The 24,360-nt window shown below is 36.6% G+C and overlaps 1 protein-coding gene across 1 annotated transcript in view; it reads left to right on the plus strand.

Moving 5' to 3' along the window:
* AGL (amylo-alpha-1, 6-glucosidase, 4-alpha-glucanotransferase) overlaps nt 1–24,360 on the plus strand; it is a 77,571-nt gene that overhangs the window by 37,161 nt on the left and 16,050 nt on the right. The window contains exons 22-27 of the mRNA XM_068540389.1: nt 2,651–2,787; nt 3,061–3,194; nt 4,415–4,590; nt 9,138–9,240; nt 12,437–12,662; nt 13,876–13,987. Of these exons, the coding sequence (XP_068396490.1) occupies nt 2,651–2,787; nt 3,061–3,194; nt 4,415–4,590; nt 9,138–9,240; nt 12,437–12,662; nt 13,876–13,987 (888 nt within the window). The remainder of the gene's footprint in view (nt 1–2,650; nt 2,788–3,060; nt 3,195–4,414; nt 4,591–9,137; nt 9,241–12,436; nt 12,663–13,875; nt 13,988–24,360) is intronic.

Genomic DNA, 24,360 nt, shown 5'->3' on the forward strand with positions numbered 1-24,360 from the left:
ATAATATTGTCTAATTCATAGACTTTTATGAGGATTAAATGAGATCATTCGTTTGGGCTCCAAATGGGACTAGGTTGTAAATATATTCATCTTCCTTTTTTGTCTAATTGGAAATATTTTTTTGTTGCATATTTGTTTTAGCCTACAAAGAGAACTTTTAGTTAAATATTATGTAGGTAGAGTAGTTGTAAAGTGGGATACAGGAACTAAATATTTAACTATCAGTTTAATTCATCTGGTTGGTAATATTTTCTTAGATTTTTATCTAGGAAATTTGGTTTATCGCACATGTATTCCTGGGTCATATAGTTTCCCACTTATCAAACCTCCTTTTCAACTCCTCCTTATTTCTCTGTCCATCTAACCCATCTTTAAGGGCCAATTCAATTCTTACATCTTCCACAAATCCTTCCTTAAATATTGTTTTCACAGTAATTTCTTTGTCCTCCAGACACCCATTGCATTTATCTATTATGTCTCTTATTAGCCCTTGGAATTTACTGCCTTATTTTAATAATTAGTGTAATATTTTTTTATGAATCTTTATTATGGTGGTCAAGAAATAGGCTTTAGAACAACACTTTGTGGGTTGCACTGACTAGCTGTATAACTGTATGGTAAACTCTCTGTGGTTCAGTTTTCTCATCTGTAAAATGAAGATAAAAATAGAATCTACTGCAAGGGGTTACTGTTAGGATTAAATGAGTTAATACATGTAAAGTACTTAGACAATGCTTAGTTCATAGTAAGTATTCAGTGATAATTAGCTTTAAAACTCCACTACGTAGACTGTACCTTGAGAAAGAACAATGTTTGCCTTTTGGGGGATTCTTGTTTTTAGCTTTCATACCTTCTACAAAATCAAGCACATAAGAAGCTCTCAAAAATTTGTAAGACTTTTTGTGCTTATGACATTTTGTTTTTTTTCTAAAATATTCTCATTTTCAGCAAAAAATGTTTTGTGCTGTGAGTAATAAAGAAATGTGTATCTTACCACTCTTAAGCAGATACCTACCATTTTCACTCTGAGCTGTTAAACTCCTTCTGTTTGCCTGAAAAGACCATACTTGTGTGAACTTCTTTTCTGGCCTTTATGTTTCTTAAAGTTAAGTCTGGTTTTTTTACTAATTCTCTTTACCTTCTCATGAAATGATTTTTCTCATTCTTTCTAAATATAATTGCCCTTACCTGATTTTTTACTCTATACCAATCCCTTTACCCTCTGGCAATTTAGTATTTCCAGCAGCCACCTGATATTTCCAGCAGGCTGTTAATAGCAACCTCAGATTAAATCACACTTAACCATTTCACTGACCTTTCTCTCCTCTAACCAAAATCCCCCTTCCCTACTTCTTGTAACAATACATATTCAGTCATGTTGGAATCCAGGAATCCACTTTTGGACCTGCCCCTTTTATCCTCAACATTCGATCAATAATTAATCAAAATTATTGTACATGTGTTCACCCCAAATCAGTAATCATGACTTCTGGATTTTCTTCTGTATTCTCTTTTGGTGTACCATTTCCGTTTTATTTCCACGGTTATCATCCTGTCTAGGACTAAGTCCTGTCTACAAAACCAACTAACCAGTTTTCCAACCTCTTGATACCTCTTCCACAAATCATACCATCCCACTGGTTATCATCAGACCTCTCTTCTAAAACACTGCTCCATCATGTCATCCCATTATTCAGTAAGTGGAACTAACACTTACTGAGCAATATTTACCTTCCCTGAAAATGCTAGGGTATATATAGGCCATTATTTTATACTGTCTTGTTTTTAGATTTTTTTATGTTTTAAGCTTTGTTTCCTAAAGAAGATTATAAGCCTCCTGAAGGAAAGAATGTCTTAAATTTATATATTTATTTTTTAATTTCTCAAAACATGCTATACACACAGTAAAATTAATTAAATTCTAACTAAATAAATTTATTTGACATGAAGTCAGTGAAGCCAATATAATTTTTTAAGGTGGAAATTACTGCCTTATTAAATAATGAAAGTTGTACTATTGCTCTGTCATTGAAATAATAGAATGTGCTATATATACATAGGAATTCTGATACTTCTGTCTGAGAAGTACTTGAGGATGTGCCTGTATACCTCATTTTGATACTTCATTTAGTTCCAAGTACCTCCTGTTATATTTCAAAGAGCCTCTCCAAAACAGACTTTATTATTACCGCCATAGGTGCTCTTGCTGTCTCTGAAACCAGTTCTATGATTTTCTTAAATCTTGCCCGAATATTAAGGAATCCACCACTTTTCAACTGTGAAAAGATGTAGACTTATCAGTTTTCTTCCCCCAGATCCTTAGGGCAGGGAAGCTATGCCAATTGCCTTTGACTATTGTAATATTAAAATTCAAAAGAGCAAGACCAGCTCCAGAAAATAGGAATCTAGGAAAACTCCGCATAGCTCCTGTGACAGCAGTCCCCTTCAGTATGCCTTTGTATCTTGGTTCAAGTCAGTGTTGACACACTTATCTCCAGCCATGGGAAGTGCCACTAAGGACTGTGCAGCCCTCTGTCTACCTGTATACGTGTTCACCCCAAATCTCTAGAGACTAGCAGCAGCCCAGGCTATGAGAACAAACTACCTTTGCCAGTGATTAAATTGTCATGATATTTCTCTGAATTTTCAGGATTAATGTCCATATTGGCAGAAATAAGACCAAAGAATGACTTGGGGCATCCCTTTTGTGATAATTTGAGATCTGGAGACTGGATGATTGACTATGTCAGTAACCGGCTTATTTCACGGTCAGGAACCATTGCTGAAGTAAGTAAAGCTATATTCTAGTCCAAAAAAACAAGGGCACAATAAGAAGTATATTAACATACTACACATAATATTTATATTGTTTTCTAACCAGAAACATTATTTTCTAAACTGAAACATTTTCCTCCCTTCTTCATTGTCTTTCAGTTCTAATAAGTGAAAATCTGGTTAATAGATTGCTAGATAGTAGAATTGCATGTTTGGATTTAGCTTTTAAAATACACCTAGCCTATAAGCACATCAAATTAACTTTTAAAATTATTTTTATAACAGGTTGGTAAATGGTTGCAGGCTATGTTCTTCTACCTGAAGCAGATCCCACGTTACCTTATCCCATGTTACTTTGATGCTATATTAATTGGTGCATATACCACTCTCCTGGATATAGCATGGAAGCAGATGTCAAGGTATATCCAGCAAAGCTTGAGTAAATAAGCATGTTTGTGTGGAAGCCACATACAGTCAGTTTAAACACTCTTAAAAGACCAAAACATGAGGAATTGTCATACACGCATAGAGCTGAAAAAGTTGATAAGTGGATAGTAAATTTATTAACATCCTTTAATCTGGAACACACAAAAACAAACAGTTATTAAAATCTGTTCTATAAAACTATAAAACATGGGCTTCCCTGGTGGCGCAGTGGTTGAGAATCTGCCTGCTAATGCAGGGGACACGGGTTCGAGCCCTGGTCTGGGAAGATCCCACATGCCGCGGAGCAACTAGGCTCGTGAGCCACAACTACTGAGCCTGCGCGTCTGGAGCCTGTGCTCCGCAACAAGAGAGGCCACGATAGTGAGAGGCCCGCGCACCGCGATGAAGAGTGGCCCCCGCTTGCCGCAACTAGAGAAAGCCCTAGCACAGAAATGAAGACCAAACATAGTAATCAATCAATCAATAAATCTTTAACAACAACAACAACAAAAACTATAAAACATGTTGATGGGAAATTTTAATTGTTTTATGTTATCTGTTTCTATTTATTCCTTGACTTGTTAAGTTAATGGATACAATTTCATAAATCTACACACACCATTCTTTTTTCTAATTTTTCATTAATTAAGAGAAAAAATATTCTGCTATTATTATAAATGAAATTTGCCTTTATTGGTGAATTTCCCTAAAATGGAACCACAGGTCGGAATGTACCAGTGAAGAGCTGCCAAATCAATTTGGGCATGATTTCAGAAAGAACAAAACTTCAGCCCTACCATTTGTTTTACAACAGGCCTTTTAAAGCCAGCTAGACAGAATACTGGGTGAAATGAACGCAGTTCTGAAACCTTATCCAAGTTGAAAATTTTGTTCAACTGATATTAGCATTGTTACACATTTGTGTAGAGAGACTTTTTGAAGGGAAGAAACCAAGTAAAATAATACTGCCAAAAATTTTTGAATCAATGGGTGTAAAATTTCAGGTATGCAAGATGAGTAATCTTTGAGATCTGATGTTCAACATTGTGGCTATAAATAACAATATTGTGTTGTACTCTTAAAAATCTGTTAAAGAAGGTAGGTCTCAACTTAGGTGTTCTTACCCTAATAAAATTTTTTGAATAAATAAATGAATAATAAAAAATTTTGTATTTCTACACATAATATTTTGAACTCTATAACATTGTTGCAGCTTTGTTCAGAACGGTTCTACCCTTGTGAAACACCTTTCCCTGGGTTCAGTCCAAATGTGTGGAGTAGGACAATTCCCTTCTCTGCCACTTCTTTCACCTTCCCTTATGGATGTACCGTGCAGGCTGAATGAAATCACAAGAGAGAAGGAGCAGTGTTGTGTGTCTCTAGCCGCAGGTAAGAAATTATGTACAAGGTTCAATCAATGTGCAAGTCAGGATTAGAGAGGAAATTATGAAGAAATTATTATTAAAAAAACTCATGATGTTATTCAAGATTTCATGTTACTGCTTAGTAAATTTCATAGGTATTCACTTGTAAAAATAATAACCGTGCTAACTATTTAATTACCACTGTGCACCAGACATTTATTTATGTGCATTTTTTTTGTTGTGGCCAGTTAATCCTTTTCTTCATGTTTATTTTTTCCAACTTATGACATTTTGCATTTTTTAATCAAATTTGTTTTACTACCCTTTTTCCATTACACTATACTTGTTTCCCAATATTAAAAATTAACCCAACCTTGTAAAGCTCCTCTACAAGTTACAAAGCATGAAACAAATGTTAAATAATTTTTATTATGTGTCTAATTGCAATCAAATGCTTTCAGCTCTATTGGTATTTTTCCTGAAAGTAGATTTAAAACCCGAATCAAGTAACAAGTTGAAATCTAATCAAAATAGGCTTTTGGTTTCTTTTCAATACATTTCAAGCTATTTCTAAGAAGTATTTAATATTTGATTCCACTGAAGTTTAGAACTTTCCAAACTAAACTGAAATATACTAATTGCAGGATGAAAGTAACAGTATTGTCTGTGTGAATTCCTCTGTTTACCCTTAAATTTGCATTTGCTCAGACCAAGAAAAAAGACCTAGTGGACCCAACAACTAAAAAAGAAGTTAACTTTTCATTTGGAATGATCATATGAACCTTCTGAATGTTTTAATTATGTAATTGTGTTTTAGATTTTCACTCAACTATTTGATCTCCTTCTGGTACTTTCCCCTGTGAATCCATGCAGATGGTCATAAAACTGAACAGGGCCATTGTGAAAAAAAGTTGATAGGCAGAATTTGATTTTAAAGCCTATTGTTTAGAAGCCTATTACATAGAATAGTGATCTCAACATTTTTGATTATTCACTGCTGTTGTTAAGCACTCCCAAAATAAATATACAGATATATTGTTATCATAAATGATATACTGATATAAGTTATGATACTTGGTATGTTTACATATCAGGTACAGTATAAAACAAAAAGAGAAACTAAAAAGATAAGTTCATAAATATAAATAGAAGTTCTGGGATTTCTTTCTAACATCCTAAGGGAGAGTTTTATATACTCCATACTAACAATATATAGGACTGTACTCAGATTTGCAGGTAGATTTCTTGGTTTCATTTTTAAATGAATACAAAGGCCAGGAATACCTTCCTTTGGTGACAGTGGTGCAAAATATATATATAATTATAAGCTTTTATAATAATTGACAAGGTAGAAATCATTCAGAAGATGTGTGATCTTAAGTCATATACTCTCAGAGGTCAAAAAGTTAATACAAACATTTCCACACATCAGTGCTAGAGATTTTATAGTTTTGACTTTTTAACAAAGACTAACTGCCTGTATTTTGGGGCATACCAACTCAAACTCATCCTTGGATCTATCTATACTTACATTTTATGCAAGGTGTTAAGTGGGTTAAAGTACCAGGAAGTCTGTGCCGCACAGAGTACTATATATATATGTGATAGCTGCTGTCATCATCATCATCAGAATTACATCATCAACCATATATTGGGTTGGCCAAGAGGTTCCTTCCCTTCGGTTTTTAAAGTAAAAATAAAAGACACGTTTTAAATTTTCACCAAGAAGTTTATTGAACATCATATGCACCGTTTTGTTCCATTACCTTCCCAAAACTTTTTATCTTTTTGAGCAAAGAACTGTTCCAGGTGCCTTTTACAGTCTTCCAGGGAATTGAAATTTTTTTTCCATTGAGAGAATTTTGTAAAGACCGAAATGAATGGAACTCCAAAGGGTCAATGTCTGGTGAATACAGCAGATGAATCAGAACTTCCCAGCCCAGCTGTACCACTTTTTGACTGGTCATCAAAGAAACATGTGGTCTTGCGTTATCCTGATGGAAGATGATGAGTTTTCTGTCGACTAATCCCAGACGCTTTTCGTCGAGTGCTGCTTTCAGTTGGTCTAATTGGGAGCAGTACTTGTTGGAATTAATCATTTAGTTCTCCGGAAGGAGCTCATAATAGAGGACTCCCTTCCAATCCCACCATATACACACATCACCTTCTTTGGATGAAGACTGGTCTTGGTGTGGTTGGTGGTGGTTCATTTCGCTTGCCCCATGATCTCTTCCGTTCCACATTATTGTACAGTATCCACTCTTCATCGCCCGTCACAATTTGTTTTAGAAATGGAATGTTTTCGTTACGTTGCAGTAGAGAATCTCACGCGGAAATACGGTCAAGAAGGTTTTCCTCACTTAGCTTATGTGGAACCCAAGATCAAAGTGATTAACATAACCAAGCTGGTGCAAATGATTTTCAATGCTTGATTTGGATATTTTGAGTATGTCGGCTATCTCCCATGTGGTATAACGTTGATTGTTCTCAAATTAATGCCTCAATTTGATCACTGTCAACTTCAACTGGTCTACCTGATCATGGAGCATCGTCCAGCGAGAAATCTCCAAAACAAAAGTTCGCAAACCACCTCTGACAAGTTCAGTCAGTCACAGCACCTTTCCACACACTGCACAAATCTTTTTGTGCGTTTCAGTTGCATTTTTACCTTTCTTGAAATAATAAAGCATAATATGCCGAAAATGTTGCCTTTTTTCTTCCATCTTCAGTATTAAAATGGCTACACAAAAATTCACCAATTTTGATAAGTTTTTTTTTTAATGCACGCTGATATGACAGCTGTCGCAATACAATATAACAAAATTATTTTGAATGAAGTTAAAGACAACTAAGCGCTACTAGAGCCATCTTACGGAAAAAACCAAACGAACTTTTTGGCCAACCCAGTATATAAACTGTGTATGTGAACCATGTATAAACAATACACAAAGTGTTCAGGGAAATTTTGTACCACTATTTGAAAGACAATATAGAAAGAAACGTCTGATGTTACTTCTTAACAGAAGAACATACAAGGTGAATACCCAGTAAACAGAAACTTAAATTGTGAAGTCTTGCCAATTTTTTTTATCTTAGTCAAATTCTTTTACCTCTCAATTTACCTTTTATAATTAATCTTTTATTTCATTCATTCAGTAAATTTTTATAGTGATATGTACCAGTTACAATTTTCAGTGATACACTTTGGTAAACAATGCAAATGAGATTTCTGTTATCATGGATCTTATTTTCTACTGGGGAGAGACATTCATTGAACAAACCAGAAAACAAATAAGATATTGTCAAATAGTGTTAAGTGCTTAGAAAATAGTTATGAATGAATGCTGTGAACATTTTATTTCTGACCTCAGTTTTCCCTTCCTAAAATTTTTGTTACATTTATACTTTAGCATAGTTAGTTTTCTTGAGTGAAATGCTAATTTCCTTTGCTTTGCTTTCCTACTGATTATTGTTTTTAGTACAAATGCAGATAACAATTATATTCTTTTCATGTTTTGTAAGAAACCAAACTCAATTTAAAAGTAAAATTTTAGATTTTATCCATCAGTCACTCTGTTTTACTTCATGCATAAAAGCTGCAGTTACGGGCTTCCCTGGTGGTGCAGCGGTTGGGAATCCACCTGCCAGTGCAGGGGACACGGGTTCGAGCCCTGGTCCGGGAGGGTCCCACATGCCGCGGAGCAACTAAGCCCGTGCACCACAACTACTGAGCCTGTGCTCTGGAGTCCGTGAGCCACAACTACTGAGCCCGCGTGCCACAACTACTGAAGCCCGCGTGCCTAGAGCCCGTGTGCCCGTGCTCCAAAGCAAGAGAAGGCCCGGCTCCACTCGCCACAGCTAGAGAAAGCCCGCGGGCAGCAATGAAGACCTAAAGCAGCCAAAAATAAAATAAATAAATTAAAAAAAAAAAAAAAAAAAGCTGCAGTTACCTAGAATGTTCAAGTTATTTGGCATCTGAAATCCTTGTTTTCATCTGTGAAAATTGTTTCTGGCTAACAAACTATAACACTTCTAAGTCATTTTAAGTAAATGGGAAATTTGGTAATAAAGTAACTCTATAGTGATAGATTAATAAACATTTAATTATGTATCATTAAGGTAATCATCTCATATTTAGATTAATTTGTTGCCTTCGAATTGCACGTAGAACCTTTTAAAATATATCATTACTATTATATTAAGAGTTTCTTGATGTGTTAAATATTTGACCTCTGATTTTAATCTTTAACTTTAATTTACTAAAAGAAAGTTTATCTGTGTTTAAAGACTCACACATTTGAACCAGTTCAGATAAGCATCACTCTCTAGCACTGATTCTTAATCTATTTTGGGTGACAGATTCCTTTAAGAATCAGATATGATTATGGAACCTCATCACACAAAAGTTGACATAAGTATAGCCATACATTCTGCAGATACCTTAAGAGGGTTTGAAGACTCTTTTTAGCTCATCCTTGACCCCCAAGTTTAGAGCAACTCATCTGTAGTAATGGAGTTCATAGGTTTGTGTATATTAAGGTTAATATATTACTTTGTTGTGTTTTCTGTTAGGCTTACCTCACTTTTCTTCTGGTATTTTCCGCTGCTGGGGAAGGGATACTTTTATTGCCCTTAAAGGTCTGCTGCTGATTACTGGACGCTACTTGGAGGCCAGGTAGGGAATCTCTAAAAAGTTACAATGCAGGTTTATGTTTGAATGTTTTTCACATGCTCTTCAGACTTCTTATTCATCTATTCTCAACATTTGGGAGGCATGTTTTCCTTAAGTGTGTTTTTTATTTTATTTTTTATGTATTCAATTAATAGGATCATAGAATTTCAAAGAAGTGAAAATCTTTAAAGTTACCAAATTCTAACCCTTCATGTTACAGATCAGGTTATCTTCAGCATTTGCTACTTTATTTCAAGTAAAACTAAAAAATGTATAACCATATTACTAACATCACTCACTAAAGAGTAAAATTTCTATGCCCAAGTTAAGTGTAAGAACTCAAATGAACTTTTAGGTAAAATTGGAAAGTCTGCCATTTTTTGTTCTTCCATAATGAAGGCATTGCTGGCTTTTTGACGGAGTTCGGTAGAAAGAATTATAATACCAGGTTTTCTTTTTAATGTCAGACCTCGTAACCTCCAGTTTTATGTTTTCTAGACTTAAAATGGTGTTTTCTTATGTCACAATATTATGTATGAATTTATCGGAGGTAGAAAAGAAAGGCTCTACATCAGTGCTGTATAGTGTTCCACAAATCAGCAGTGTCACCATCATCTGACAGCTTGTTAGAAATGCAAATTCTTGGTCTCTATGCTGGATCTGCTGAATCCAAACCTGGGGGTGGAAAGGGCAGAGGTGGCAGATGGCAATCTGTGTTTTTGCAGGGGCTCCAGGTGATTTTCAGCGGCCTAAGACTAAAGTTTGATATCACTGCTCTACAAGTTAAAACTTGTAGCAAAAAAAGCATTTATATGATACCTTGTTTTGATGTCACCCGAGAAATAACTGGAGGTTTGCCTCTCCAAATGACAAGTTTTATTTTTGATCCTTTTAAAATTGGAAATTTCTAAGTGAGCATCTAAAATGTATTATATGCTTCCCTATACTAACCTAATATATAATAAGACCTTTTATTATGGATTTAAGATACTATTATGGGGCTATAGAAATTTGGGCGGCTGTGTGCTTCTTCCCCAAATGCCCCTAAATGACCGTGATTAAGAAGTAGGAAGTGGAACGTCAGGAGCACAGTGTAGTGGTTAAGAACTTGGGTTTGGGCCAGACTACCAGGTTCTAATCCTGGTTCCAAATGCCCACCTGACAAATTATTTGTTCTCTTCGTGCTCTCCATAGAATGGTTATAGTACTTACCTTATAGGGTTTTTGTGAGGATTAAATAAGCTAATACAGTTAAAGTATCTAGAGCAATGTCTGCCACATGCTAAGCACTCCATAAATGTTCATTTTTAAAATAATTATTGTTACTTTCATTGTTATCTGGGCTCCCAATGTTCACTTCTATGTACTGTCAAAAATTTCTGCTACTTAGTTTTACATATGACTATCTAGATCAAGCATCCGCTAACTATGGCCTGTCACCTGTTTTGTATGACCTATGAGCTAAGAATGGTTTTTACCTCTTTAAAGGATCATTAAAAAAAAAAAAGAATACATGATGAGACCATATATGGCCAACAAAGCCTAAAATATTTACTGTCTGACCCTTTACCGAAAAAAAGTTTGCCTACCCCTGATCTAGATGAGTTCCCAGAAGATAATGCATTTGTTAGGGTAGTGCTAGCTGCTATGAATTATAAACTCTTAAATTTCAATGGCTTTTCACAAACAAAATTCATTTGCTTCTGATCCTGTATGAGTGTTCAGGAGGGAACTTTCTACTTAGTGGTGAAAGGATATAGGCTCCTTTATCTTCAGGATATACCATCTTCCAGGGACTGTAGGTTCTCTCCAGTCAGCTGGCAGAGAGGAAAAGAGAGCCTGAGGAAAACACACTTGTTCCATGCACTTAACATTCTTTTGCCTTAGAATGCAGTCATCTGGCCACAGCCAACTGTAAGGTAGGCTGGGATGTATAGGAAAGCCATTTTATTGGACACATGGCTGTCTCTACCACAGATAGTTCTACTTCCACCCTCTGCAGAGATGTTCATGGACAGAGGACTTTTTATTCAACTTTCTCACGTATGACATATTCTAGATAATTAAGATTGCTAATACTCAGACCTCTTATTAATTGGAAGTGTCACGGTCCATACTAACACTTTTGTACTGTGAAGATAAAAAGTTCCTCTTACACTATAATTTAAGAGATGGGCACGGGACTTCCCTGGTAGCGCAGTGGTTAAGAACCCGCCTGCCAATGCAGGGGACACGGGTTCAATCCCTGGTCCAGGAAGATCTCACATGCCACGGAGCAACTAAGCCTGTGCACCACAACTATTGAGCCCACGTGCCACAACTACTGAAGGCCGCATGCCTAGAGCCCGTGCCCTGCAACAAGAGAAGCCACCGCAGGGGGAAGCCCGCACACCGCAACAAAGAGTAGTCTCCACTCGCCAAAACTAGAGAAAGCCCGTGCACAGCAATGAAGACACAACGCAGCCAAAAATTTTAAAAAATTTTTTAAAAAGAAATGGGCATTGAACTGATATATAGAATTAATTAAATTTCTAAATGGTTTAGCCAAAAAGTGTTGAGGCCTAGAGATTTTAAATGCCTTTTCCAAGGTCATACAGATGGCAACACTAGGATTTAAATCTCAGTCTTCTTATTTCTCAGTTTCATGCTCTTTTTAGAATGCCATGCCATCTTACAAAGCTGTCATTTGGTGTATGATAGTAGAATAACACTTTGAAAGATAAAATATTCTCTACAAGTTTTTGAAAATAAATTATGTTTTTCAAGGTCAGTTTTTACCCATTTATTTTCTTACATGGTTGTTTTATTCTTGGTATCTGCTATTTAAAGTAATAAGATTCATGTTCTTAGTTACTCAGATTTTGAAATACGAGGAATTTCAAAAGTAAAACCTAGAGCTACGAGGGACCTTAAAAATCACCCAGTCCAATCCCAAACTCCACAGATGAAAAAAAATTCTCCCAGAGGTGGTTAGTCACACAGATTGTTAGAGAAAAAGACAGGGCTAGGATCAAGGTTCCTGACTTTTAATTCAGTGCTTATTTTATATTATGACCTCTTTCTACATGAAAATACAAAGAAAGAAGGGCAAGAGAGAAAATACATAAAAAATAATGATTACCAAGAGTGACTTTTTTGTCTTCAATTTTTTAAGTGATTGTTTTCATGTCAAATGATTCACCTAATTCTGTTGTTTTAGGAATATTATTTTAGCATTTGCTGGTACCCTGAGACATGGTCTCATTCCTAATCTCCTGGGTGAAGGAACTTATGCCAGATACAACTGCCGGGATGCTGTGTGGTGGTGGCTGCAGTGTATTCAGGATTATTGTAAAATGGTCCCAAATGGTCTAGACATTCTCAGGTGCCCAGTTTCCAGAATGTATCCTACAGATGATTCTGCTCCTTTGTCTGCTGGCACACTGGTAAAGATCATTTCTTAAAATAATTGTTTTTCCTGAAAAATGACTGTTAGCTTCTAATGTAAAATTCATGTAAAATTAAGAATCTGAATCTTACAAATTCTTCAAATATTGGTATTTATTTAGCACCTGCTGCTACTATGAGAGATTGCAGAGACAAGACTTGCTCTTTGCCTAAAGAGCTTGCAACATGGTAGAAGAGGTGACGTGTATATAATACAATCATTGGAAAAAAGAGGGAAGTGCTATGTAGTCTCATAAAAGAGAGATGATCTAGTAAGTGGGTCTCAGGGAGGACTACAGAAAGTAACTAAAATTTCACCTAAACTAAGCCTTGAAAGGTGAGTAGGATTTCATCAGAGATGAGGGAAGTTGTGAGAAGATATTAAAGATGAAATGAATAATAAAGCATGGGGTGGATTGACGCACAGTTTAGGACATACTGCTCAGTCTAGTTTGGCTTTTCGTGTAGGGTACCTGCAGGGTAGTAAGGGATTGTGGAAAGGGTGGACCAGGTTGCGGAGAGCCTTGGCTACCAATCCAGGGAGCTCAGAATTTATCTTATGAGCAGTGCAGAATGAATAAACATTTTTTTGTGTTTTTTTCCCCCCAGTCAGGAATCTACAGGGATATTGTACTTTTGCCACTTCTGATCTGCATTTATGTTATAGTTTATTTGGTATGGAGGACTTCTAAGCTACCTCAGGGCTAGCATAGATTTATGTCACTGCAATGTTTCTATCATGAAGTGTTCAAAGAATATTTGTCCAAAAATTTTTTTAACCTGAAGTAAATTACCATTATAGTATATAGTTTATCTCCATTGCTATGTACGTGGATGACTTAGAACAGCAATGCCAATTTAAAACTGAGATTTCTGTATAATAAGCTAGATTCATTTATTAGCTGAACTGTTCACTCTAACGCAGATTACACAAGCTCACAAGATTATTTTTCACGTATCAGCAAATTACAAATTATTTCATGTCACAGAATGTATAGTTAAAACTACAATATGTTAAATGTTCGTATGCCAAAGGTCTGATCTATTATATGATGTATAGGAGCTGCTTCTTTCCCCAGTCCCACCCCTTATCCTCATTTCTCCTTTTAAGGGAAAAATATATGTTTCCACAAAACTTCAGTTGTGGAATTTGGAAGACGATAAGAAAAATGTGATTTCTAACAGAAGTAACATCCATTATGTCTCAAACAGGATCAACCATTGTTTGAAGTAATACAGGAAGCTATGCAAAGACACATGCAGGGCATACAGTTCCGAGAAAGGAATGCTGGTCCACAGATAGATCGGAACATGAAGGATGAAGGTACATAACTTTAGGTACATAGTAAAGATTTAGTGATGAGATGAAATTAAACCTTGTAATTGTTCATTTATTTTACAAGTATTTTATTTGTGTATAAAACTTCAGAATATAATAATGAAAAAGATTAAGAGTTTCGGATCTCACCAGTCTAGTTTTAGTTTCTAGAGGAAAGATAAAATGTTGTATCTTTTGTCAGCCAGTTTGAAAGGTAATTTTGGTGCTTGCATTTATAATCATAACAATAATTGCTAATAATTGAGTGCTTACTATGTGCTAAGCATTGTACTAACTACTTTACCTACATTATTCCCATTTAACACTCCTGGGAACATTGGGCATGAGTTACATTGTTCCCTTTTTTATAGGTAAGGTGACTGAAGCAGAGTAGTTTGCCCAGAGTCACACAGCTGCTAAGTGGCAGAGCTAGGATTTCATCCATAGTTTGTATGCCCCATAATCTAGGCTCTTATAAAATACTTTTTATAAAGAGGTTTATTTGTATTCAGAGTTAAAATATAGTTTTTTAACCTCTTTGAAATTCATCATATTCCTATTTCTATGGCACACTGTCATCATCATTAGCCAGTGCAAGGCTAACAATAATTTATTTCATTTTATTACTCATTCCCCTTAGAGACATTCCAGTGGGTTTGTTGTATATTCATGTATTGTCTTATAAAATATATATTGCTTTAAGTGCATGTAGACCTTTTTTTTAACTTTTTAATTTTGAAAGAATTGGGGACTGATAGAAAGTTACAAAAATGATACATAAGCGTACCCTGAACCCTTCATCCAGCTTCCCCCAATGAGGACATCTTCTATAACTGTAGTACAATATCAAGATCAGGAAATAGATATTAGTGTCATACTCTTAGCTAAGCCACAAACCATATTCCTTTTTCACCAGTTTTACATTAACTCATCTGTGTGTGTGTGTATGTGTGTGTGTGTAGTTCTGTGCAGTTTTACCTCATGTATGGCTTCATGTAACCACCACCACAGTCAAGATACAGAGCTGTTCCATCACAAAAGAGGTTTTCCTTGTGCTACCCCGTTATAGTCACACCAACCATCCCTGTTCTCTAGCAACTGCCAATCTGTTCTGCATCTCTGTATTTTGTCATTTTGAGAATGTAGATAAATGGAATCATATAGTATGTAACCTTTTGAGACTGGTTCTTTCACTAAACATAATTCCCCTTGAGAACTATCCAAGTTGCTGCATTTATCAATATTTTATTAGTTTTTATTGCTAAGTAGTATTCCCTTTTATGAATATACCATTCATCTTTTGGAGGATGTTGGGGTTGTTTCCAATTTTTTTGGCTAATACAAATGGAGCTGCTATAAACATTCATATACAGGTTTTTGTGTAAACATAAGTTTTCATTTCTCTGGGATAAATGCCAATAATGTGATTGCGTGATGTGGTCAGCACATGTTGTGTTTTATAAGAAATTGCCAAACTATTTTCATTTCACATTCCCACCAGCAGGCTGGATAGATCCAGTTTCTCCACGTCCTTGCCAGAATTTGTTGTTATCACTTTCTATTTTCAGCTGTTCTGACAGTTGTGTAGACCACTACACATTGTGGTTTTGATTTGCATTTCCCTATTAATGGTTTTGAACATCTGTTCATGTACTTATTTACCATCCATATCCCCTCTTTGATGAAATGTCTGTTCATGTCTTTTATCCATTTTCTAATTGGATTGCTGGTTTTCTACCATTAAGTGTGTGTGGTAAAATACACGTTTACCATTTTATCATAAAATATATCATTTTAGCCATTTTTAAGTGTACAGTGCAGTGGCTTTAAGTACATTTGCACTGTTTTTCAACTATCATCGCTATGCATCTCCAGAACTTTTTCATCATCCCAAACTGAAGCTATACCCGGTTAGCAATAATTCCTCATTCTCTCCCTTGCTAGCCCCTAGTAGCTACTAATCTACTTTCTGTCTCTATGAATTTGACTATTCTAGGTACCTCATATAAATGGAAGTATGTAATTTTTGTCCTTTTATGTCTGGCTTATTTCACATAACATTGGTATATCAGAGCTACATATACTATACTCTTATGCCCTTTGTTTAAACACTACCACATTCCTTTCCAGAATTACTGCACCAGTCTCTATTCCCATTAACAATCAAAGTAGCTTCTTAAGTGTCCATATGCCTACCAACATTTGGCATTATCCTCTAATGCCAAATATGGGTGTAAAGCCATATGTAATTGTTTTAACTTGCAATTCTCCTGTTACTGAATTTGAGTATTTGCTCATTGGTTTATTGGCCTCTTTGGAAAATTTCCTTTTCTATAAATTATTTGTTCATGTTCTATGCCTTTACTCATCTTTCTTTTGGCATTCCTGTATTTTTCATGTTGATTATCAGGAGTTTTTTGTTTATTCTAGATATTTGTCCATCGTTAGTTTTAGAATTGCACAAACCTTTTCCCAATTTATCTGTGGTGTCCTTCACCATATTTCATTTCAGAAATCCTACCCCACCTCCATGTCTCAAAGATAATCTCTCACATTAACTTCTATTAACTATGTGAGTTGGCCTTTTACAAATTTTTTTTAAAGAAACAATTCGTTCCACTTTAATTCATTCTATTTTTGTTCTTATGATTCTTGTTTTCAAGACCTATATCTGTATTAATTTACCATGTCTATGTTCATTTCTTTAACTTATTAAAATCCATATTGACCCCTAACAGAATAAGTAATTTAGTGTGTGCCCCTCTCCCCAAATCCCTATTTGATATTATCTAGGTGGAATTTCAGTTTGAATTGTTATGACTGTACTTCTTTTTGTTTTCTTTGGTTATTGCTTTTTCTTAGGCAACAATAAACTTTTATGTGTAATTTGACCATCTTTTCATTCCATCTCTCTTACTAGTATCCTCTAAGATTTATTTCTTTCCTTATTTGAGTTAATCAGATGAACTTATTTATTTATGTTAATGCCTGAAAACCTCTCAGAACAGTGCCTACTACTACAGTGCCTTGCTGTAATCATTTTATTGTTGCTATGTGAGTATCTTTAGTGCTGCTATATGACTGTTTTTAAAGTTGGGACTTACATGTCAAGCCCTCTGAGGCCTTGTATGGCTGACAGTATTTTTATTATGCTTTCATATTTAAATGACAGATTAGACATAAATGCTTTTTTTCTTCAATGCTTTAGAAAATATTATTCTGTTGACTTCTTGTTTCCAATATTGCTATTGAAAGGTATATGGACCTATACCTTGTTCCATTAGAAGTGATCTACTCTTTCTTTTTTTTTTTAATTTATTTTATTTTTATTTATTTATTTATTTTTGGCTGTGTTGGGTCTTCGTTTCTGTGCGAGGGCTTTCTCTAGTTGCGGCAAGTGGGGGCCACTCTTCATCACAGTGCGCGGGCCTCTCACTATCATGGCCTCTCTTGTTGCGGAGCACAGGCTCCAGACGTGCAGGCTCAGTAGTTGTGGCTCACGGGCCTAGTTGCTCCAGGGCATGTGGGATCTTCCCAGACCAGGGCTCGAACCCGTGTCCCCTGCATTGGCAGGCAGATTCTCAACCACTGCGCCACCAGGGAAGCCCTACTCTTTCTTTCTTGAAGATTTTAGAACCATCTCTTTGTCTGAATTCAGGATTTTACTCTAACTTTCCTTATCTGTTTCATTTGGTACTCTATGAGTGCTTTTAACCTGAGATCTTTCTTGATTCTAGGATATTTATCATTTTATTTCTTCAAATATTTTCTTCCTTCTCTTTCCACTTTCCGGGGATACTTTTGTCAGGATATCTTTTGGTTTATTTCTATCCCCATAGCTTCTAGCTCTTTTTTTTTCTATTTTCTCCCTTTAACCATTCCTGCTACCTCTGGAGAATTTTTCAATCTTGTTTTCCATCTCACTAATTCATTCTTAGCTATGTCTATCTACTATTTAGTCCCTTATTATCACTTTATTGTTTTCTTTATTTCAACTATTAAGTTCAGACCTAACATCTCCACTTAGTCATTTTTAATGTCTTTTGTTCCCGCTTCATGTTAATAATATCTTACCTATGTCTTTGAGGATATTTATTTTGCTTATTGTATATTATTGGTCCATCTGTTCCAGTAATTCTGCTTCATGTGAAATATGTTACTCAGCTTCTCTCTTTTATATAGTCGTTAGACTCCTCTGGTATCTAATGTTTATCTTTTCCCAACAAGCTCATATTCCCTTGATTATTAGCTACTCTGTAAGCACTGAAAAGAAGCAATCTCGTTAAGTTGTAACACAGCAGCCTTACGAACCGAGGTGGAATAAAAGTCCAAAGTGGCTGGTCAGGTCTCACCTGTTTTTTGTTTGTTTTGTTTTTTTTTTTTTTGTTTTTTGGGGGGGGGTTGTTTTTTTTAATAAATTTATTTATTTTATTTATTTATTTTTGGCTGTGCTGGGTCTTCATTGCTGCACGTGGGCTTTCTCTAGTGGCGGTGAACGGGAGCTACTCTTCTTCACGGTGCACGGGCGTCTCATTGCAGTGGCTTTTCTTGTTGCGGAGCACAGGCTCTAGGCACGTGGGCTTCAGTAGTTGTGGCACGCGGGCTCCGTAGTTTGTGTCTCGCGGGCTCTAGAGCACAGGCTCAGTAGTTGTGGTGCACAGGCTTCATTGCTCTGTGGTATGTGGGATCTTCCCGGAGCAGGGCTCAAACCCGTGTCCCCTGCACTAGAAGGCGGATTCTTAACCACAGCGCCACCAGGGAAGTCCTCACGTGTTTTTATTAGTTTCTCCCAAACATTATGTGACTTCTTCACATCAATACCTCACATATACTTCTGTAGTTTCTCCAGGGTTGATTGTGGGGAGGGAGCCAATAGCCTGGAATACTTTGCCAACTCATCAGAAAGTGCAAAAATTTTCTACCCACTTTATGCATTTGAAACAACCTATTCATTCATAGTCATTTTGACTTGTGTACCTTTTTGTGTGTGTTCTTATGACTTTGTAGCTAAATCTCTGAGATTTAATTACTAAACATTGACTATCCAATTATTTAATATCAAATAAATTAAAAAGCTCTTTGCCTTTGTGTCATGTATTTAATATCAAATAAACTGAAAAGCTCTTTGCCTTTGTGTATCACTTGACAAACATTTTCCAGAAGCTAGTACCTCTATTCCTAGCTCATAATAGAGGAAATAGGAACAGGAGGTAAAAGTAACTTGCCCAAGGACATACATCAACCATCCATTAATAAACATAGGGGGAGCATTCAATCTCACCAGTACTCAAACAAATCCATGTTAAAGTAGGTCACTGTATATATATATATATATATATATATATACATACACCACATCTTCTTTATTCATTCATCTGTTGATGGACATTTAGGTTGTTTCCATGTCTTGGCTATTGTAAATAGTGCTGCTGTGAACATTGCAGTGCATGTATCTTTTTGAATTAGAGTTTTCATCTTTTCTGGGTATATGTCCAAGAGTGGGATTACTGGATCATATGGTAGTTCTATTTTTAGTTTTTTTAAGGAAACTCCATACTGAAGTGAGCCAGTGAACAGTTTTGAGCAGGAGTGATGTGACCTAACTTAGGTATTAAAAATATCACAGTGACTGCACCAACTTACATTCCCACCAACATTGTACGAGGGTACCCTTTTATCCACATCCTCTCCAACATTTGTTATTTGTAGCCTTTTTGATGATAGCCATTCTGACAGGTATAAGGTGATACCTCATTGTGGTTTTATTTGCATTTCTCTAATAATAGCAGTGTTGAGCATCTTTTCATATGCCTATTAGCCATCTGTATATTTTCTTTGGAAAAATGTCTATTCAGGTCTTCTGCCTATTTTTTATTGTATTATTTGGGTTATTTTAATATACTGAGTTATATGAGCTGTTCATATATTTTGGATATTAACCCCTTATTGCTTGCATCATTTGCAAGTATTTTCTCCCATTCTGTAGGTTGTCTTTTTGTTTTGTTGATGGTTTCCTTCGATGTGAAAAAGCTTTTAAGTTTAGTTAGGTCCCATTTGTTTATTTTTGCTTTTATTTATTTTGCCTTAGGAAACAGATCCAGGAAAATATTGCTGTGATTTATGTTAAAGAGTGTTCTGCCTATGTTCTCTTTTAGTTTTATGGCTTCAGGTCTTACATTTAGGTCTTTAAATCATTTTGAGTCCATTTTTGTACATGGTATGAAGGAATGTTCTTATCTCATTGTTTTACATGTGTCTGTCCAGTTTTCCCAGCACGACTTATTGAAGAGGCTTTCTTTCCTCCTTTGTGTATTCTTGCCTCCTTTGTCATAGATTAATTGACCATAGCTGCATGGGTTTACTTCTGGGCTCTCTATTCTGTTCCATTGATCTATGTGTCTGTTTTTATGCCAATAGTGTGCTGTTATGATTACTGTAGCTTTGTAGTATAGTCTGAGGTCTGGGAGGGTTATACCTCCAACTTTGTTCTTTTTCCTCAGGATTATTTTGGCAATTCAGGGTCTTTTGTGGTTCCGTATAAATTTTAGGATTATTTGTTCTAGTTCTGTGAAAAAAATGTCATGGGTATTTTGATAGGGATTTAAATCTGTAGATTGCTTTGGGTGGTATGACCATTTTAATAATATTAATTCTTGCAATCTAATAGCACAGGATATCTTTCCATTTCTTGGAATCATCCTCAGTTTCCATCATCAATGTTTTATAGGTTTCAGGGTACAGGTCTTTAACTTCCTTGGTTTAGTTTATCCATAGGTTTTTGTTTTGTTTGTTTTGTTTTGTTTTTTTTACTTTCTCTTTCTGATATTTCGTTATTAGTGTATGGAAGTGCAACAGATTTCTATTTATTGATCTTGTATCTTACAACCTTGCTGAATTCATTTATTAGTTCTAATAGTTTTGGGATGGAGACTTTAGGGTTCTCTATATAGAATATCATGTCATCTGCAAATAGAGACAGTTTTACCTCTTCCCTCCCAATTTGGATACCTTTTATTTCTTTTTCTTGTCTGATTGCTGTGGCTAGGACTTCCAATGCAGTGTTAAATAGAAGTGGCAAGAGTGAGCATCCTTGTCTTATTCCTGAATTTAGCGGGAAAGCTTTCAGCTTTTCACCATTGAGTATTTTGTTGGCTGTGGGTTTGTAGTAAGTGACCTTTATTATGTTGAGATATGTTCCCTCTATACCTATTTTGATGAGAGTTTTTATCATAATGAATGTTGAATTTGGTCAAATGCTTTTTCTGCATCTATTTATTTCTTTTTATTTCTTTATTTTTGGCTGCATTGGGTCTTTGTGGCTGCGCGAGGGCATTCTCTAGTCGCAGCGAGCCGGGGCTACTCTTCGTTGCAGTGCGCGGGCTTCTCATGATGGTGGCTTCTCTTGTTGCGGAGCACGGGCTCTAGGCACGAGGCTTCAGTAGTTGTGGCACGCAGGCTGAGTAGTTGTGGCTTGCGGGCTCTAGAGCACAGGCTCAGTAGTTGTGGCGCACGGGCTTAGTTGCTCCACGGCATGTGGGATCTTCCTGGATCAGGGCTCAAACCCGTGTTCCCTGCATTGGCAGGCGGATTCCTAACCACTGCGCCACCGGGGAAGCCCTCTGCATCTATTTAGATGATGTGATTTTTTTTTCTTCCCTTTTGTTAACGTGGTTTAACACATTGATTGATTTGCCTCTGTTGAACTATCCTTGTGACCCTGGAATGAATCCAGCTTGATCATGGTATATGATCCTTTTTATGTATTATTGGATTCAGTTGGCCAATATTTTGTTGAGAATTTTTGCATCTATATTCATCAAAGATAGTGGCCTGTAATTTTCTTTTTTGTAGTGTTTTTGTCTGGTTTTGGTATCAGGGTGATGGTGGCCTAGTAGAATGAATTTGGGAGTGTTCCCTCCTTTCAATTTATTGGAATAGATTCAGAAGGATAGGTATAAGGTCTTATTTATATGTTTGGTAGGATTCCCCTGTGAAGCTTTCCACTCCTGGAATTTTGTTGGCTGGGAGTTTTTAAATTACAGATTCAATCTCACTTCTAGCAATCAGCCTGTTCAAATTGTCTGTTTCTTCTTGACTCAGTCTTGGCAGGCTGTATATTTCTAGAAATTTGTCCATTTCTTCTAGGCTATCCAATTTGTTGGCATATAACTATTCATAGTATTCTCTTATGAATTTTTGTATCTCTGTGATATCATTTATTATTTCTCCTCTTTCGTTTCTTATTTTGTTTGTTTGGATCCTCTCTATTTTTTCTTGATGAGCCTGACTAAAGGTTTATTAATTTTGGACAAAGTAACCTAGGTTGTAGGTTTTTCCCTTTCAGGATTGTAAATATATCATGCCACTCCCTTCTGGCCTGCAAAGGTTCTGCAGCGAAGTCAGCTGATAATCTTATAGGAGTTCCCTTGTATATGACTCTGTTTTTCTCTTGCTGCCTTAGAATTCTCTTTATCTCTAACTTTTGCCATTTTAATTATGATATGTCTTAGTGTGAGCCTGTTTGGGTTCATCTTGTTTGGGACCCTCTGTGTTCCTGTACCTGGATGTCTGTTTCCTTCTTTGGGTTTGGGAAGTTTTCAGCCATAATTTCTTCAAATACATTTTTGATCCCCTTCTCTCTTCTCCTTCTGGAACCCCTATATTGACACATTTTATATTAGCCCATAGATCTCATATGTTGCTTTTTTTTTTCCATTTGTCTTTTTGTCTGCTGTTCTAATTGGGTGATTTCCATTATTCTATCTTCCAGATCATGTATGCATTCTTCTGTGTCATTTAGTCTGTTATTCATTGCTTCTCAAGTGTTTTCTATCTCAGAAATTGAATTATCTCTTCTTTATTGGGTCTTCGTTATAGTTCCTTGTTAAAATGATCCCATGCTTAGATCAATTCTCTTTCTTAATTCAGTTAGCATTTTCATTACTAACTTTTTGAACTCACTGGTAGACTGATTATCTCTGTTTCATTATTTATTTTTTCAGGGGCTTTCTCTTGCCCTTTCAGTTGGGAGGTCTTTACCATTTCATTTTGCTTAACTTTCTCTGTCTCTATGAATTTAGGTGAAACAGTTATTATCATGATCTTGAAACTGTGTTTTTATGTGAGGGCATCCCTGTGTGGACTACATGTGCCAAATATCTTTGGTGTGAGGGCTGGATTTGATGTGGACACAAGGCACGTCTTTCCTCAGGGTGTACTGGCCACTATCACCTTGATATGGGGTGTGGCTGGTCTTGTAGGAGCTAGAGCCTACACAGGGTGTGAGGTGGGATTTCTTCTCTGCTCAGTGGCAGTCACTGCCCTTTCAAGGTCAGGGTCTGCTCCCAAGTTTCTGGAGCAGGTGTCCTGAAGGTCAGGCTTGAGTTGGCTCTGTTCCCTTTAAGTGTGTATTTTTCCTTCTCCCCACACTGGGGCCTTTGCCCCAGAGGTGGGGCGGGTGCTATAATAAGTGGGGCTCATGCACTTACAGAGGTCCAGTGTGCTGCCTGTGTAGGCATCCACTCAGACACAGTCCAAGGTCACATTTTATCCCCTGTTGTAGTCGTCCCAGATCTAGTGCAAGGTTATGGCATGGAGTAGGCAGGGCTGAAGCATTCACTCAACTGGCACTGGGATTCATGGCATTGTGGTTGTGGGAATTGAAGCAGCTTCACTCCTGTCAGAAATCTGGGCTGCTCTGGCACTGTTTGAGTAAGTGCCAACAATGGCCACTGCCACCCTACCTGGACCACAATCCAGGGCCCCAGACCGCCTTCTGTGTCCCTGCATGGAGTCTTTTCCCAGGACATGGCTGCCATAAATCCAGTGCCAAGCTGTGGCATGGAGTGAGTGGGGCCATGGTATTTACTCAGCTCAGATTGGGGAGCACAAGGAGGCAATAGCCACTAAGATAGACCTCTCTCTTCACCCTGTCTTATGGAAAGCCAGCACCCACATACTCCTCACAAGTGGAATCTGGGCTTCTCAAGCCTTTCTGTCTGTCCCAGGAGTTCTCCAAACAGCCAAGGGAGCTTGTCTTCTCCATATAGGACCCTAGAACTTGGACACCCAGTCTGTGGCTCTACCCACTTACTTCCCAGGGTGAGTGTCTGCCCATGTGATCTCCCTTTTCCCTTATTCCCCTCCAAGGGGCACAGGTTCCAACCCAATGCCTTTCTTTTCATCCTACCTAATTACATGGGAATCATTTTTGCAGCCTTGGTTGTGAAGGAGTTCTTCTTCCAGGTTCCAGTTAGTTTTCCATGAGAATTTTTCCAAATGTATATATATTTTTGATGTGTTTTGGGAAGAGGGGTGATTTCTACATCCTCTTACTCTGCCATCTTGATCCCCCATTGAAGGGAATCTTTTTCTTCTTT

Source organism: Eschrichtius robustus, chromosome 3 (assembly GCF_028021215.1).
Source record: "Eschrichtius robustus isolate mEscRob2 chromosome 3, mEscRob2.pri, whole genome shotgun sequence".
NCBI lineage: Eukaryota > Metazoa > Chordata > Mammalia > Artiodactyla > Eschrichtiidae > Eschrichtius > Eschrichtius robustus.